The sequence below is a fragment of the Pristiophorus japonicus genome, chromosome 4 (genome assembly GCF_044704955.1).
Source record: "Pristiophorus japonicus isolate sPriJap1 chromosome 4, sPriJap1.hap1, whole genome shotgun sequence".
In the NCBI taxonomy this organism is placed as follows: Eukaryota; Metazoa; Chordata; class Chondrichthyes; family Pristiophoridae; genus Pristiophorus; species Pristiophorus japonicus.
In genome coordinates, this window is record NC_091980.1 from 142,256,020 (window position 1) to 142,274,741 (window position 18,722).

An 18,722-nucleotide genomic window follows, 5' to 3' on the forward strand; every position below is an offset into this window, starting at 1 on the left:
ATGATGGAGGTGTCTGGGACCTTGGCTGAAAGGTATGATTCTGTGAGTGCGACTATGTCAGGCTGTTGCTTGACGAGTCTGTGGGACAGCTCTCCCAATTTTGGCACAAGTCTCCAGGTGTTAGTGTGGAGGACTTTACAGGGTGGACTGGGCTGGGTGTGCCTTTGCCGTGTCCGAAACCGGTGCCGAGATTGATGCTGGGTGGTATTATTCTTAATATTTTTTTTCGTAACGGTTTATTACAGCTGAGTGGCTTGCTACGCCACTTCAGAGGGCAGTTAAGGGTCAACCACATTACTCAAAATACTATTTTGCTGCAGCCGTGGGTGACCTGGTCGGGCTGCCTCTGGGAATAGAACATGGCTGGGAGTATGAAGGAAGACACGGCAGAGCAGGACAAGCTTCCAGAAGGTGGAGGAGAGAACTCAGCAGGAGGCTATATCCAATGAGGGTCTTCAGGGAGCATTTCTCCTACATTAGCTTCAATGAGGAACAGTGTATGAAGCGCCTTTGTTCCATGAAGGAGATGGTAAATGAGATATGTCAGCTGCTGCAGCCACAAAGTAGGACATGGACTGCACTGCCCGTGGCTGTCAAGGTCACTTGTTACTCTGAACTGCTATGCAATGGGCTCCTTTCAGGCTGCATCAGGTGACATAAGCAAGACATCGCAGTTCTCGGTATTAGAGATGTGACCGAGGCTCTACACCAAGCGAAAACTTGCATCTCCTTCAATATTGCCAAAGAGAAGCAGGAGGAGAGAGCACGAGGTTTCACCAGCATGGCAGGCTTCCTCATCGTGCAAGATTCCATTGATTGCGCACACCTTTCCTTGCGTGCTCCCCATGAGAACTCTGCAATAGAAAGGGATTCGAAGCCGCAACATGCAGCTGCCTTGCGACCACAGGCAGTACATCAAGCAGGTCTGTGCCTGCTATCCTGACAGCGGTCAGAACACCTTCATTCTGCGGCAGCCCTCTGCTCCCTATATTCCAACCAGCTCTCCCAAATTAAAATGCTGACTATTGGGTGACAAGGGTTATACCCTCCTGACATGGCTCATGACTTCGATTAGGATGCTACACACACCTGCACAGCTAGAGCTCAATGAGAACCATGCTGCCACAAGGAAAATCATCGAACAGTCCTCAAATATTGCTTCCGCTACCTGGATCATTCAGGAGGAGCTCTGCAGTACACCACTGAGCGGGTATCAGATTTGTGGTCATCTGCTGCATGCTACACAACCTCGCCACCTTGCTAGCTGACAAACTGAGGAGGAGGAAGAGAGGCAGCAACCTACATAGACCCCTTCTGCCAGGGCTCCACAAGAGCAACTCAGTGAGGAGCAGTTCTACTAACCTCAACTGCACCTCCACATTTACCAGCTGCCCCACAATCCTTAAAGTTATATATGTAAACCTGTAAATACCTTGTTTGACGACCAGAGGGCTCATCCCCTGGAGTTCCAAGGGATCCCACAATCCCTTGGGAGCACCTGTACATAAGTAGGCCTCAAAGGCTGGAGAGGCACTCTGAAGACCTATAATAAAGGACTACGGTCACACCTTACTTTGAGCTTACAGTATCTGGTCAGATTCTTTATTCAAGACTTAACACTTACCTTTCTTCTTTCAATAACCATCACATTGTCCTCTTTCTGTCACCACTTCTTGGTACCTCCCTCACTACAGAAGTAAATAAATAACACCAAATTCAAAGCAAATTTCAACAAAGTAATCATTGTATTCTACGCACAAAATGAAAGTAATCACCCTAATGCGTTCCCTTAGCACCTGTCTTTCGTGTACCTTTCCTTCTCCTGGTGCACCTATGAGGTGCTACTCCAGTGGCTGGAGTTTAGGAGGTGAAGGTTGCTGAGCTTCCATTGAGGAAACTGCAGATGATCTTGGCGGACAACCTCGAGCAGCTCTGGGCCTATAGGGCCCGGCTGCAGACTGCATTATCTCGGCCTGGCAGGAGAGCAGGGATGGAAGCAGAAATGCTGTCATCCCGAGAGGACAGTGGCTGCCTATCCCATGGAGCCATAGCCAATCACCGGGGCGGTGTCTCAGCAATCCCAGGGCTCTGTTGGAAAATAGATTGCTGGACTGCCGTGACACCCTGGAAGGCCTACTCAATAGTGATTCCCAAAGCCAAGACGGCACCTGTCTGAGCTTCCATGGCAGGAGTTTGTGTTGTGATCGAAGCTGTCAGATTGGTTATCAGAGCTGCATCATGATGGGTTCCGCAAGTATGCTGATGGAGGTGACCACCCGTCCCACGGTGAAATGGATGGGCTCCAAGCTCTGTGCTAAGTTGGAGATGAATTCCTGCATGCTCCTTGACATTGCGCACAATCTAACCGGCTGGTTTCCCAGTGCAACCAGCACTTCTTGGTGAATGCCCATTAGCCTTCCTCTGTAGCCTGACCCATCGAAGTCATCATTTGAGTCCTCTGCAGCAGAATTGATATGCGACCTCACCCTCCTGTGACCCAGCATCTGGGGGTGTCCATTCCCCCTGCCCCCTTCAGCGCACTGCCTGTTCTGACGGCCTCTGCGATGTTTCTTCCCATGATTGACAGGACAGCTTCCTCCAGCGGAGTGGCTATATGAATCCGCGCTGCTCCTCTGACAATTGCAGTCTGCTGCCTCCTGTTATGCGCCACCTTCTCCTATAAATAAAAGAGAGGTGTCTTAGTGAGTGTCCTGCGATATAGCTGAGTGATATGGCTGTCATTACTTGAATAGTTTGATAGTGTGTGTGAGATGTGGATGTGAAGTTTTCTATAGTTCTTAGTGTGTGAAGGTGAGGATAAGCATATTAATTGAAGTGTTGAGTAGTCATTGATACATTTATAGGCAGGTGGGGAATGGGAGTGGTGTGAATTCAGCAGTTGATGAAGTTAGTGGTGCAGCTGTTATGAAAAGCCATTTGAAGATTGATCTTACCTTGAGAACTCTTGTCATATCATTGAACTTTGTTTGATACTGCATCCGAGCACAAGAAGCCATGATCTACTCCTACGGCCTCCTCATCCTGTGGTGTGTAGGCTCCCCGCCACTGGGGATAGAGGATGTCCCCTTCTCACTCCACCTCCCCCCCTCCACCCCACCCGGGGATGGGGGATACCGCTCCTCCTCTAGCCCCCTGGGGATAGAGAATGTCCCTTCTCTTGTTCATTACCTGCACCAAGGCCTCCAGTGCAGCATCACAGAATCTTGGTGCCCACTGCCTGCCACCTTCTTTCATTCTTCTCTTATATATGAACAGATTCCTGGCTTCAGATCAACTTGCAGCCACAATCCACCTCCAATTTAAAAGGTGCGAGCGTGTTTAAATCATGCTGACCCTCCTGATGCGTGCAACCAATGAGCAGCGCGGGTAGCACCGGCTGCACACAGTAATCATTACAATCAACAGGTAGCACGAATTTAACGTAATGCCTGCATCGCAATGAACGGGCATGGGTTAATCATGTCCCACCATCTCCGCACCCGCTTTCATTTCATGCGCTATGGAATTTAGCCCCCTTGCATTTCACAACCACAGGACATCCCAAAGCTCTGATCTCTTGTATTAAAGTTATGATGAACGACAGGAGAAACTTGGGCTTTTTAGCTTGAGAGGTGATCTCATAAAGATTAATGAAGAAAGAAAGACTTGCATTTCTATTTAGCCATTCACAACTTCAGGCCGTCCCAAAGTGCTTTACGAACAATGAAGTGCTTTTTCAGTGCAGTCATTGTTGTAATGTTGGAAACGTGGCAGCCAAGTTGTGCACAGCAAGGTCCCACAAACAGCGATGTGATAATCACCAAATATTATCCTAGATATTGAGCCAGCGAGCGCCAGTTTCTCAATCACTACACGTCTTACGAAGGCCGTCGCTCACGACCCCCCAGCACCACATCCGTCCCATCATCACCGACCCTCCTCCTCCCTCTCCCATCGACCCGCTCCTCCCCCTCCCCCTCCCATCGACCCGCTTCTCCCCCTCCCATCGACCCGCTTCTCCCCCTCCCATCGCCCCCGCTCCTCCCCCTCCCCATCGCCACCGCCCCGCCATCGCCACCGAACCCCCCTCCCCATCGCCCCCGACCCCCCCCTCCACCCCTCCCCATCGCCCCCGCTCCTCCCCCTACCCCTCCCCATCGCCCCCGCTCCTCCCCCTCCCCCTCCCCATCGCCTCCGCTCCTCCCCCTCCCCTTCCCCATCGCCCCCGCTCCTCCCCCTCCCCCTCCCCATCGCCCCCGCTCCTCCCCCTCCCCCTCCCCATCGCCCCCGCTCCTCCCCCTCCCCCTCGCCCCCGCTCCTCCCCCTCCCCATCCCCATCGCCCCCGCTCCTCCCCCTCCCCATCGCCCCCGCTCCTCCCCCTCCCCATCGCCCCCGCTCCTCCCCCTCCCCATCGCCCCCGCTCCTCCCCCTCCCCATCGCCCCCGACGCCCCCCCTCCCCATCGCCCCCGACGCTCCCTCTCCCCATCGCCCCCGCTCCTCCCCCTCCTCATCGCCACCGCTCCTCCCCCTCCCCATCGCCCCGCTCCTCCACCTCCCCATCGCCACCGCCCCCCTCCCCATCGCCACCGTCCCCCTCCCCATCGCCCCCGCTCCTCCCCCTCCCCATCGCCTCCACTCCTCCCCCTCCCCATCGCCCTCGCTCCTCCCCCTCCCATCGCCCCCGCTCCTCCCCCTCCCATCGCCCCAGCTCCTCCCCCTCCCATCGCCCCCGCTCCTCCCCCTCCCATCGCCCCCGCTCCTCCCCCTCCCCATCGGCATCACTCCCCCCTCTCCCTCCCCATTGCAATCGCTCCCACCCTCCCCCTCCCCATCGCCATCGCTCCTCCCCCTCCCATCGCCTCCACTCCTCCCCTCCCCATCGCCCTCGCTCCTCCCCCTCCCATCGCCCCCGCTCCTCCCCCTCCCATCGCCCCAGCTCCTCCCCCTCCCATCGCCCCAGCTCCTCCCCCTCCCATCGCCCCCGCTCCTCCCCCTCCCATCGCCCCCGCTCCTCCCCCTCCCCATCGGCATCACTCCCCCCTCTCCCTCCCCATTGCAATCGCTCCCACCCTCCCCCTCCCCATCGCCATCGCTCCCCCCTCCCCATCGCCATCGCTCCCCCCTCTCCCCATCGCTCCCCCCTCCCCCTCCCTATCGCCATCGCTCCCCCCTCCCCATCGCTCCCCCCTCCCCATCCCCTCCGCATCGCTCCCCCTCCTCCCCCTCCCCTCCCCATCGCTCCCCCCTCCCCCTCCCTATCGCCATTGCTCCCCCCTCCCCCTCCCCATCGCCATCGCTCCCCCCTCCCACTCCCCATCGCCATCGCTCCCCCCTCCCCCTCCTCATCGCCATCGCTCCCCCCTCCCCCCTCCCCCCTCCCCCTCCCCATCGCTCCTCCCTCCCCCTCCCCATTGCCATCGCTCACCCCCCTCCCCCTCCCCATCGCCATCGCTCCCCCCTCTCCCCATCGCTCCCCCCTCCCCCTCCCTGTCGCCATCGCTCCCCCCTCCCCATCGCTCCCCCCTCCCCATCCCCTCCGCATCGCTCCCCCCTCCCCCTCCCCATCGCCATCGCTCCCCCTCCCCCTCCCCATCGCCATCGCTCCCCCCTCCCCCTCCCCATCGCCATCGCTCCCCCCTCCCCCTCCCCATCGCCATCGCTCCCCCCTCCCCCTCCTCATCGCCATCGCTCCCCCCTCCCCCCTCCCCCTCCCCATCGCTCCTCCCTCCCCCTCCCCATTGCCATCGCTCACCCCCCTCCCCCTCCCCATCGCCATCGCTCCCCCCTCTCCCCATCGCCATCGCTCACCCCTCCCCATCGCCATCGCTCCCCCCTCCCCCTCCCCATCGCCATCGCTCCCCCCTCCCCCCTCCCCCCTCCCCCTCCCCATCGCTCCTCCCTCCCCCTCCCCATTGCCATCGCTCACCCCCCTCCCCCTCCCCATTGCCATCGCTCACCCCTCCCCATCGCCATCGCTCACCCCTCCCCATCGCCATCGCTCCCCCCTCCTCCTCCCCCTCCCCATCGCCATCGCTCCCCCCTCCCCCTCCTCCTCCCCATCGCTCCCCCCCTCCCCATCGCCATCGCCATCGCCCCCCCTCCCCCTCCCAATCGCCATCGCTCCCCCTCCTCGCTCTCCCCCTCCCCATCGCTCCCCCTCCTCGCTCTCCCCCTCCCTCCCCCTCCTCGCTCTCCCCCTCTCTCCCCCTCCTCACTCTCCCCCTCCCCATCGCTCCCCCTCCTCCCTCTCCCCCTCCTCCCTCTCCCCCTCCTCCTTCTCCCCCTCCCCCTCCTCATCGCTCCCCCTCCTCATCGCTCCCCCTCCTCCCCCTCCCCATCGTTCCCCCCCCTCCCCCTCCCCATCGCTCCCCCCTCCCCTACCCCATCGCTCCCCCTCCCCCTCGCTCCTCCCTCCCCCTCCCCATCGTTCCCCCCTCCATCCCCCCCTCGTTCCCCCCTCCATCCCCCCCTCGTTCCCCCCTCCCCATCGCTCCCCCCTCGTTCCCCCCTCCCCATCGCTCCCCCCTCCCCCTCCCCATCATTCCCCCCTCCCCCTCCCCCTCCCCATCGCTCCCCCCTCCCCCTCCCCATCACCCCCCCTCCACCTCCCCATCACCCCCCCTCCCCCTCCCCATCGCCATCACTCCCCCCTCGCCCTCCCCATTGCCATCGTTCCCCCTCGCTCTCCCCCACCCATCGCTCCCCTCTGTTTTTGATTTTGGTTGAGGCCAATACACTGGGGAGAACTCCCCTGCTCTTCAAATAGTGCCTTGGGATCTTTTATATCCACCTGAGAGCAGACGGATCCTCAGTTCAACATCTCATCTGAAAGATGGCACCTCCGACAACGCAGCACCCTCTCAGTACTGCACTGAAGTGTCAACCTGGTTTTCCTGCTCAAGTCTCGAGAGTGGGACTTGAACCCACGACCTTCTGATTCAGTGGCGCGAGTGCTACCCACTGAGCAACAACTGACTAATTGGTATTGGGGTTTTAACCTCTTTTCTTTTTAATAGTGTGTTTCAGCTGGTGAATCTGATAGACTCCAGGCTGCCCCAGTCAGGAAATGAAAAAATCGAGCTTGCTATGCTCAGCTTCTTTGACCAGTTTCGTAAAACTTACATCGGTGACCAGCTTCACAGATCCTCAAAGGTAGGTCAGTGGCTTCTGGTTGCAGTAGGAATGCTTTACAGAACGCAGAGAGGCTGAAATGCTCAGCATGGAATGTAAGAAATCACTTCGACCCCCACATGATTCAGGAATGATGTTGCTGTTTTCGAGATCTGGCAATGGCTCCAACTGTGTGTTGCATCACTTCAACTTTGCAATGGGGAAGCTTGATAAGTTCGTGGGGGAGAAAGGAATAGAAGGATATGTTGATAGGATGAAATGGAGTGAGGTGGGAGGTGGCTTATGAGGAGCATAAACACCAGCATAGACCTGTTGGCTGAATGGCCTGTTTCTGTGGGTAAATTCTTTTATCCTGCCAATTTTCTCCCTGAACTTGACTCCCCTCTTCTCTCCCCCCGATGGTATTGAATTTTTTCTGGAAATGGTTCAACAGATGCTGTTGGTCATCTGATCCCTCCCACATGTGACCATTATTAACATATGGGCCCAGACAGAAAGCCTTGGCGGGCTGTTCTTTCATGGGAGCATTCTGTCCTCACTCAACATCCACGTGACCGACTTCCAGCAGGATCTGCTTGGTCGGGCCAGGAGCAAGTGCCTTGGCTGTGTTTTATTTCTTGCCCTCCCTCCCCACTCTCCTTCCGCTCTCGCCCAGAGCCACAGTAACACCTCTACTGCTCACTTAACTTGGTACAAACCGAGGATTGATCCTGGGATTCTGATGGTCCGTATGGCTCAGCTACTCACTGGATATAATTGGGAGAGCTATCTTTAAACTTTTTTAAATTGCGAAGACCCACCTATCCTGTTGATTTCTCCACTAGGTATGGAGTTCATTGAGAATGCTTGCAGGCATGGATAGTGTTATGTATGTAAACATTGTAACTGTGGAAGACTTACCACTAGAGGGCGCAACTGTTGGAGGACCTCGTGCAAGGGAGTATAAAAGGTTGTCTGCCATGCTGCTTAGGCACTCAGGAGTTGTATTAAAGAGACTAAGGTCACATCAGTTTTAGTTCACAGTACTCAGTCTTGTGGAGTCCTTCCATACTTGAGTGTAATATCTCCAAGTTTGCAGATGACACTAAGCTGGATGGCAGTGCGAGCTGTGAGGAGGATGCTAAGAGGCTGCAGGGGGACTTGGGACAGGTTAGGTGAATGGGCAAATGCATGGCAGATGAAGTATAATGTGGATAAATGTGAGGTTATCCACTTTGGTGGCAAAAACAGGAAGGCAGATTATTATCTGAATGGTGACAGATTAGTAAAAGGGGAGGTGCAAAGAGACCTAGGTGTCATGGTACATCAGTCATTGAAGGTAGGCATGCAGGTACAGCAGGCGATGAAGAAAGCAAATGGCATGTTGGCCTCCATAGCGAGGGGATTTGAGTTTCGGAGGAGGGAGGTCTTGCTGCAGTTGTACAGGGCCTTGGTGAGACCACACTTGAGTATTGTGTGCAGTTTTGATCTCCTAATCTGAGGAAGGACATTCTTGCTATTGAGGGAGTGCAGCGAAGGTTCACCAGACTGATTCCCGGGATGGCAGGACTGACATATGAAGAAAGATTGGATCGGCTAGGCTTATACTCATTGAAATTTAGAAGGATGAGAGGGGATCTCATAGAAACGTATAAAATTCTGACAGAACTGGACAGGTTAGATGCAGGAAGAATGTTCCCGATGTTGGGGAAGTCCAGAACCAGGGAGGACAGTCGAAGGATAAGGGATAAGCCATCGAGGACCAAGATGAGGAGAAACTTTTTCACCCAGTGAGTTGTGAACCTGTGGAATTCTCTACCACAGAAAGTTGTTGAGTCCAGTTTGTTGGACATATTCAAAAGGGAGTTAGATGTGGCCCTTACGGCTAAAGGGATCAGGAGGTATGGAAAGAAGGCTAGGGTGGGGTCCTGAGGTTGAATGATCAGCCATGATCATATTGAATGGTGGTGCAGGCTCGAAGGGCCGAATGGCCTGCTCCTGCACCTATTTTCTATGTTTCTAAGTTTCTAATAGCACTCCACTATTCCTGCCCATGGACTGATATGGATGTGGCCTGTAAGTCAGTACTGCTGACTCTGTCACTTCAAACCCCATAAGCATATCGGCTTCAGGCATCTTCCGAAGGGTTCACACTCTGATCTAGTCTCACACATGACCATGTCAATTCTGGGTGTGGAGGATAACATCTAGCATACACCTCGACTGAGAACTACCAACTTGGCAATCCAATTTTGTTATCCTTATGCATAATATTTAAGTTGTTTTCAGTTCATGTGTTTTTAAAAAGGGGGAAGGAAGGTGTTGCAAATGAGCACTTTCCTCATATGCTCCCCTTATTAGTCCTGGACAGTGTCTTCAATAACAATTAACATCCTTAGAAATCTGGACTGAGTTTTGGTGCTGCTGTTTATTTTGGTGATGTCACAGGGTGTTACCAGAGAAGTGAGTGTGATGCTTTCGTGTGACGTGTGTCTCTGGTGGTTTTTAGCATTTCAACAGCAGATTTCCAACACAACTTCAATGCTTTAGACAGGCAAGATTCACACTGTCTTACCTCTAATAGAAGTCATCACAGTAACATCCAGAGTTAAACAGTGACATCGTACACTCCCTCCTCACCTCTTTTATCCTATAAAAAACTGTGAAAACTAATAATGATTAGGCACAAAGTCTAACTCTTGAGATATTTATGGGGGAATTACCTGTTGTTTATCCCCTTGAGATATTTTATGGGCTTTAATAATAAATAATAGCGTGTGAGCAATTATTATTTTCTCCCCTGCATTCATGTTTGAAGGAGATAGGAAGGAATTCCTTCCCTATCATTTTCTAGTGCTGTTCTCTGGCATTACTCGGTGAATTTGGCTTGGTTTGCAGGCAGATGCCAGTGTGAGCTAAGCTGGGTAATGGAAGTCAGCCGTCGAGAGCAGTGCCACATCACCATGTGATTGTACCATAACTCTGCTCAGGTCACTGTGTTTCACTCAACCCATGTATGTAAAATAAACCACCAACTCACTACTCGAGAGAGAGCTTGACCACTTCACTAACGTTTACTATGTCGATAACCAGAGGACACAGATTTACGATAATTGGCAAAAGAAGCAGAGTACAAATGAAAGATCTTTTTACACAATAAGTTTCTATGATCTGGAATGCACTGCCAAAAGGGTGGTGGAAGCAGATTCAATAGTAACATAAAAGGGAATTTGCTATATACTTGAAATGGAAACATTTGCAGGGCTATGACAAAAGAGCAGGGGAGTGGACTAATTTAATAGGTCTTTCGAAGAGCCAGTGCAGGCAGGATGGGCCGAATGACCTCCTTCTCTACTATTCTATGATACCCACCGGCACCTGGGAGTCCCTGGCCAAAGACCGCCCTAAGTGGAGGAAGAGCATCCGGGAGGGCACTGAGCATCTTGAGTCTCATCGCTGAGAGCATGCAGAAATCAAGCGCAGGCAACGGAAGGAGCGTGCGGCAAACCAGTCCCGCCCTCCCTTACTTTCAACGACTGTCTGTCCGACCTGCGACAGAGACTATAATTCCCGTATTGGACTGTACAGTCACCTGAGAGCTCACTTTTAAAATGGAAGCACGTCTTCCTCGATTTCGAGGGACTACCTATGATGATGATCTATAGCATTTCTATTGTCAATAGCAGTAAAGTTCAGAAACAGGCTTTTTCTAGCTACAAAGTGACAGTGAAACTGTCTGATAAGGCAGTAAATAAATGTATAAAGTTACTTTCTTTTAATTTTCATACAAAAATTTACTATAGTACGGCAAACTTTTTCAATTACAATATTTACTGGGACTATTTTTAACTAGAATTTGCTAGGATGCAGTTTAAAAATATTCCTATACATAATTCACAAAAGCTCAGGGAAATCTCGATTGCTGTAATAATTGTTCCACATGAGGCACAGAGTGGCTGTTGGTGTCTAAAAGCTAAGGCTCAATTTGCTGTATATACTTATAATGAGAAATAAAAAGTGAGTGACAATTCAAGTTGATTCCCAACTATCTGAAATGCAGAATATCAGGCCTAGCTGTAGCGGAAGGCTTGCGTACTGGAGTTAGCTGCTCCCTATCCAAGCTCTGCCAGTATAGCTGTACAACAATGTGGAAGATTGCCAAGGTATGTTTTATCTGAAAAAAGTCATAAGGACAGGGATGTGAGCAGGCTGTTAAATCACAGGAGAGGATCACAGCCACACCCGATCCCGCCCTCGGCCAAAGACCATACACATGCTTCACTGGATGATAATGAAGTGTGATACCTCTGGCTACTTGTTTTTCCATTTTTAACCACTTCTTTCCTAGCTCAGTGATACTGAGGTCAATTGTAGCCCCTCCCCGCACTCTCGACCCATCGCATACCAGGAAAACAACATGCGATCTCCCAATCTATATGGTTCCTTGTCACTGGTCCATTGGAACAGTGCAGAACTGAATTACAGGTTAGAAACTTTTTTTGTTTAAAAATGTGCAGCACTGATGAAAACAATGGTTTATGATTGAAATACAACAACAGTTTCTAGGACTGCACTGGAGCTAGATCCAAAACTGTTTTTTATTGACTTTTTTCAACTACACTTCTGTTGTAGAGTTAAACGATTTCAGTAGCTGACTACAGGTTTGTCACTGGCAATGGTAAGGCAAGAGCAATTCACCAAAATCACAAAGGTAAGCATTGATGAGAGAGCCCTTTCAGTCTCACTAGCGCTTCCTCCTCTCCCATCGCAATATCTAACTGATTCTGGAGTTTTTGCCTCTACAGGTATTACCCTGCTCAGAAAGCCATTTCACTAAGTATCTTATATTCCTGCATTAGTCTCAGAATGTTTCTCTTAAGTATTAACTTGGTATTGGTTCCTTCTGTAACAGTATTTAAATAGTTAATAATCAGCTTCACTCACAGAAATCACATCCCACCATAACTTCGCACATTGCTACAACTCCTGTTTGGTTGGCCACTGGCCTGTTTGCTTGGGAAAGGAACCAAATCATTCAATTCAAATACAAACATGTTGTGTGATTTGTTCAGATTCAATCCCCACCGCTTAAAATACCAACGTTTAAATTGGATAGTGACATAAATCAGCCAGAAAGCAATAACAATTACCATTTGCATTAATGCCAGTTTCAAAGTTGCCGCTTATAGTGTGTTAAGCACTCCGTGTATTTTGGGCAGAAACAGCTGTGCTTGCTCACGAGTTTGCACCTTGTTAAGGTGCACTGAATGGGGAGAACAAACACAAGTAAATAGCAAGTATAAACAGAAAATGCTGGAAATACTCAGCAAGTCAGGCAGCATCTGTGGAGAGAGAAACAGAGTTAGCCTGTCACGTCGATGACCTTTCATCAGAACTGCTGAGTATTCCCAGTGTTTTCTGTTTTTATTTCAGATTTCCAGCAACTGCAGTATTTTGCTCTTGCATAAGTAAGTAGCACCTTGCTAAGGTCCAACTACCTTTTGTATACTTAAACCCTTCTAATCCCCTCGAAATGGTGTGGGATTACAGTTTGTACTAACCACTGACTGCAGTAGAAAACATGACTGGAAAGAGGAAAGTAATGACTCTCAGAAACAAAATCAGTGTAACACTAATGGATCTGTAGTTCATGGGTTTGTTTTGTCATCTTTCTTGAAAATGGGTAAAACTTTGGCTTGCTTCCAATCCAGTGGGACATCCTTATATTCATTGACTCATTTATGGTGATTGTTCATATTTCATAAATGTTGTTCCTAGTATCACATAGCACCTGTCTTTAGAGATTTATTGCTTTTGAGCAGATTAAGCTTCCCTGGGATGTCCATGCAATTGATAAAGTTATTGAGGTTGAATTTCTGTGGGGGCTGGCCCGCTCACCCACCATAATGTTGGTGGTTGATCCATGGAAACCCTGGAGAAACAGCGTAAATTGGCAGCTGGCAAATTTTGTTCATCCGCAAGCAACTTCAGGCGGATGTAGACAGGCTATAGATAGATGTTGGATGAAATTCAGGTGGGGGAAAAAAAAGGAGATGAAACATTTTGGGAGGACGAATAAGGAACGTTTTACTTAATGGTGAAACTTTAAAAGGAGAAAATCAGAGACCAAGGAGTTTAAATACACAATTCTTTAAAAGTGGAGGGACAAATTGATGAAGGTGTAAAAGAGCATAGAGATCCTATGTTTTTAAATAGGGCAAAGAGTACAAATACAAAGAGGCAATGCTTCACTTGTACAAATCATTGATTAAGCCACAGTTAGAATATTGTCTTCAATTCTGTGTGTCGTTTTGGAAGGAACTCAAGACCATGGACAAGGTGCAGAAGAGATTTACTAAAATGATGCCATTGATAGCCTTTAGGCACGAGGAGAAATGAGAGAAACTGAGGCGCTTTCCATTACAACAGAGAAGGTTAGGAGATCTGATCGAGATGTTCAAAATTATGAAAGCTTTTGATAAGATTGAAAAGAAAAACTAATTTTCCTGATTGGTGAATCGGTAGCTAGAGGGCATAAATTTAAGATCATCACCAAAAGAATAAAGATATAGATTAGGAGAAATATTTTTTATGCAAAGGGTTGGTTGGACACAGGAACAGGAATGGGCCATTTAGCCCCTCTAGCCTGATCCGCCATTCAATGAGATCATGGCGGATCTGTGACTTAACTCCATATACCTGCTTTTGCCACACATCCCTTAATACCTTTGGTTCACAAAAATCTGTCAATCTCGGATTTAAAGTTAACAATTGATCTCGCATCAAATGCTGCTTACAGAAGATTGTTCCCCACTTCTACATGTAGAAGTGTTTCTTATCTTCACTCCTGAAAGACCTTGCTCTAATTTTTAGACTATGCCCCAGTCCTAGACTGCCCAACCAGTGGAAGTAGTTTTCTCTCTCTCTACCCTATCTGTTCCCCTTAATATCTTGGAAAGTTCGATCAAATCACCCCTTAACCTTTTAAATTCGAGTGACTACAACTCCTGTTTTGTGTAATCCCTCCTCGTAATTTAACCCTTGGAGTCCAGGTATCATTCTGGTAAACCTACGCTGCACTCCCTCCAAGGCCAATATATCCTCCCTAAGGTGTGGTGCCCAGAACTGCTCACAGTGCTCCAGGTGTAGCCAAGTTTGCTGACGATACAAAGTTGGGAGGAAAAGCAATGTGTGAGGAGGACACAACAAATCTGCAAAAGGACATAGACAGGCTAAGTGAGTGGGAAAAAATTTGGCAGATGGAGTATAATGTTGGAAGTGTGAGGTCATGCACTTTGGCAGAAAAAAATCAAAGAGCAAGTTATTATTTAAATGGAGAAAGATTGCAAAGTGCAGTACAGCGGGACCTGGGGAACTTGTGCATGAAACACAAAAGGATAGTATGCAGGTACAGCAAGTGATCAAGAAGGCCAATGGAATCTTGGCCTTTATTGCAAAGGTGATGGAGTATAAAAGCAGAGAAGTCTTGCTACAGTTATACAAGGTATTGGTGAGGCCACACCTGGAATACTGCATACAGTTTTAGTTTCCATATTTACGAAAGGATATACTTGCTTTGGAGGCAGTTCAGAGAAGGTTCACTCGGTTGATTCCGGAGATGAGGGGATTGACATGAGGAAAGGTTGAGTCGGTTGGGCCTCTGAGTCGGTGAGACACCCCGGCCCAGCAGCTGTGACTTCTCCGGTGTCCCTCCCCTATCCCAGGCCGAATGGCCTCACACACAGCCTTTTCCGGGCAGATTTTAAAGATAAGGTAGGATTTACTTATTTTTTTATTGTATTTTATTGATTTGAGCTTTTCCTTAATGTTTGGTACTTGTTTTTGAGATCCTCTCCAGTTCCTTTCCCTCCCCTATTCCTGCCCTAATGTCTGCTGAATGTGCGCTGCTTTTTCTTCACTGCCCGCAAGGTTTTTCAGAGCTGGCCGCATACGCAGACCTAAGTGCATTTGGAGTACGTTTTTGCTGGCTAAAGTGGCATAAATGGCCAAAACTGTCGTAAGTGTCTGGAAACGCCGCCTTTTGGAGAAAAAAAAATTGACCTAAAAATAAACGTACCTAACTGACTTACTTTGGAGCAAATTTTGGGGGGGAAATGGCATTTTTTAATTTAGGCCAGAAAAAACAACTTACTCCAAAAAAATTGATGCAATCATGGCCAGGATTGGGCCCCATGATTGGATCAGCCATGATCGTATTAAATGGCGGAGCAGGCTCGAGGGGCCGTATGGCCTACTGCTCCTATTTCTTATGTTCTTATTATGTGTAGTTTGACTTGAGCTTTGTATAGCTGCAGTATAACTTGTATTCTAGTCCTTTAGATATAAAGGCCAGCATTCTGTTAGCCTTTTTGATTATTTTTTTGTACATGTCCATGACATTTTAATGATCGATGTACATGGATCCCCAAGTCTCTTTGGACCTCCACTGTTTCTAGCTTTTCACCATTTAGAAAGTACTCTGTTCTATCCTTTTTAGGTCCAAAGTGGATGACCTCACATTTGCCTCGGAATGCCCGATCAGAAACACTGGTCCATAATAGCTTTTAAAAGGGAAGTGGATAAATATTTGAAAAAGAAAAAAAATAAAGGGGTTATGGGGTAGGAGATTGGGACTAAGTGGATGGTTCTTGCAAAGCAGGTGCGATGGACCAAATGGCTACCTCCTGTGCTATAACGCTCTTTAGACGATCAATGATTATCTCCCTCCTTTGGAGTTCTGGGAAAAGGTGCAGCTTGTGTGACACCAAACCATACAGGTTCCAAAAGGTCCCAGGGTCATTACATAATCTCACTATTGGGGCTCTAGAAGAGGGCTTGGATCCTCTGGGCTGGGAGCTCCTGATTACTAACTAGAAATCACCGCCAGAATGTGCATGTGTGGATGTGGATGTCAGGTTCTGAGTCCGCTACAATGCCCACATTTGTTGAATAGCACGTTAGCATTTTCTAGACTCTCACATAAAAAATGGACAGTTGGATGAGTTACAGGAGAGCGAGCTGCATGTGGCTGTGAAATAACAAGACATGTCACTGTCAGTAGAGGAGGAGAGAAAATGATCAAAAATAAGAACGAAGGAATGTGGTGCAACCAGTGTGACTACTAAGTGATATTTCACATTGATCACTGGGGAAATGGCATAGTCCTTATATGACACTGCATGATAAACTCACTGCTGCAGTAATATTGTTAGTCAACAGATATCTGGTTATTAATAATTGTCTGTGTTCACAACCCTTCAAATTGCATCTATCTATATCTCATAATATGTGACATATTAGCAATGAAATTGAACAGATTTGATGTTGCGCTTTAATGATACACAGCAAGCTCACAGGAAGACTATTGATTGTGATGCTGTGTGACATAACAAATTTAGCACTCAGCACAGAATTGCAGTAAATGAGCGACAGGACTCAGCAGTGGAGGAGAATTTAATTGTGATGCCAGTCTCCTAATACAGAGCTACATCGCAGGGAAGCTGTCTACTGCTGAAATTTGAGCTTGCAGTTTCACAATAACCACTAAACCTGGCTGCCCCCGCTGACCTAGTGGGTAAAGTCACAGATTGATGTAGCCCTTAAGGTAAATAGACCAGAAGCCCCTAGGTTTGATTCCCAGCTAATACAGAGTTAGTTGATCTCAGCTGGGGTAACAAGGCAGATACTACATTTTGCCTCGGACTGCTGGGACTTGGGAGGGGAAAAATCAGGCAGGGTGCCTACTCCTGATCCAAAGTATAAGTACGTGAACATTAGTGGAGCACAGGATCAGGCTGGGCTCTGATGCCCTCCCACAGTCAGCAAGACTGAACAGTCCAAGTTTCTCAGTCTTCAGTCATATCTAAGTGCTCTGACGCAGGGGGCGAGTCCTGTGACTGATGAAGAGTGAGGTAGGTAGCAGATGGTTGCTAGCACCTGTAGAACTATTTTTTTTTTTTTTCGTTGCCAATCTTTCCAATTCTTTGTCAGATCAACTTGTCAGATCATAAACGCCAAAGGTCACCTTGACCCCCATACAAGGATCACTCTGCGCCAATGATTTTGCTCTTAGCCAAAAGGCCTAGAGCCAAAGCTGCACCGTTCCTGGAAGTACTGCAATACCAGGTTCGTGCCATGGAGGAGGCCCCCCACCCACCTCCTATTTACAAAAAGCATAGGAGAACCACCTTCCTGATCCAGGGAGAACCACTTTCTGGTCATGGTTACTCCCCTGTCAGGTCAGTTACGCATGACTATATTCCAGCAACAGTCAAAATCTTCTGCGAGGGAGTGCAAAACTAATCTTTGCATTAGAGAGAAGAAACATCACAACTCCAAGCTTCTTTGCCCTCTCCCTCTCCTCTCCTCTCCTCTTCACCACCAAATGGGCTAGGATGGTTACCAGGGAAGTGCATTGTGATATAATCAAAAATTTGCTGCAGATATGGAAGGAAAGCAACTGGCTTATTACTTTGATTAAATCTGAATTGGTGCAGAAATCCATTTACATTAAAGCTGCACCAATCGACTTGTGCTTCTAATTAACATTAATGGCCGAGAATCAGAAGCTCAATGCAAAGTGATCAAACTCGCAGATGATGCCAAAATAAGGGGCAATTCAATCATTACTAAATGAGTTAGACTAAAGGTGTAAGAAGGTAGAACAATGACAAATAACATTTAATGAGGGGTATCACACAAAGGAAGAAAAACATGAGTGCTAATGTGCTAGATTTCCAGTAGCTGCAGTATTTTGCTGTTCAAAATTTGGGGGGTTAAATTGGTTAGCCCCCCGAAAACGGATGCTGGGATCGTGATGCACAGCTAAACCATGCCCATTAAGTGGAATGCAGGCAGAACGTCAGCTTCGTGCTGTCTGCTGATTAGAATGATTTCCTGTACTACCTGTACTGTTCATTGGCTGCCACATCAGCAGGGAGATCAATATCGTTATTAAATTGCACTACTTAAATCTAGCCTGCATCTCTTAAAGGGGAGGTGCATTGTTACTGGATCAGGTGTTGCAACTGATGATGACCTGGGAAAGATAGAAAAATGGCTGACCATGGGAGAGAGCGAGCCCTTAGGTGTTCGGACGCTGCACTGAAGGTCTTGGTGGAAGAGGTGGAAAGGAGGAGACATGTTCTGTATCCTGGGTGGGGGAGGGGTGGAGGCGGAAGTGGGGGGGAGGGCCTCCCAGGCACAGAATGAGAAGGCAGTGGGAACAGATAGCCATGGAGATTAATGTCAAGAGAGTAGCACCAAGGTCACAAGAAGTTCAATGACCTCACACGAGTGGTCAAGGTCAGTGAATGCATCTTTAAATGCCATAACCTACCAACTGTACAAATAGCCGCAGCTATTGCTCAAATCACCACAACCCCATCATTCACCTGCCAACAATCTCTAGCAATCAGAACTCTAACATAAATATGGTTCACCTCACCTTCACACAGTTAGCATTGTTACATGTCTCACACCCACTTCTCACAACTTGCACACACTGGCAGCTATTCAACCATGACCGCCACATCACCCAAACAGATTGCACGACACTCACTGATACACTTCCCTCTCTCTCACAGGAGAAGGTAGCACACAACCGAAGGC

The 18,722-nt window shown here is 49.2% G+C and overlaps 1 protein-coding gene across 2 annotated transcripts in view; it reads left to right on the forward strand.

Annotated features, from left to right (window-relative positions):
- LOC139263090 (ran-binding protein 17-like) overlaps positions 1 to 18,722 on the forward strand; it is a 918,854-nt gene that overhangs the window by 281,763 nt on the left and 618,369 nt on the right. For both annotated transcript variants that reach the window (XM_070878629.1, XM_070878630.1), the window contains one exon: positions 7,019 to 7,154. In XM_070878629.1, coding sequence (XP_070734730.1) covers positions 7,019 to 7,154 — 136 coding nt within the window. The remainder of the gene's footprint in view (positions 1 to 7,018; positions 7,155 to 18,722) is intronic.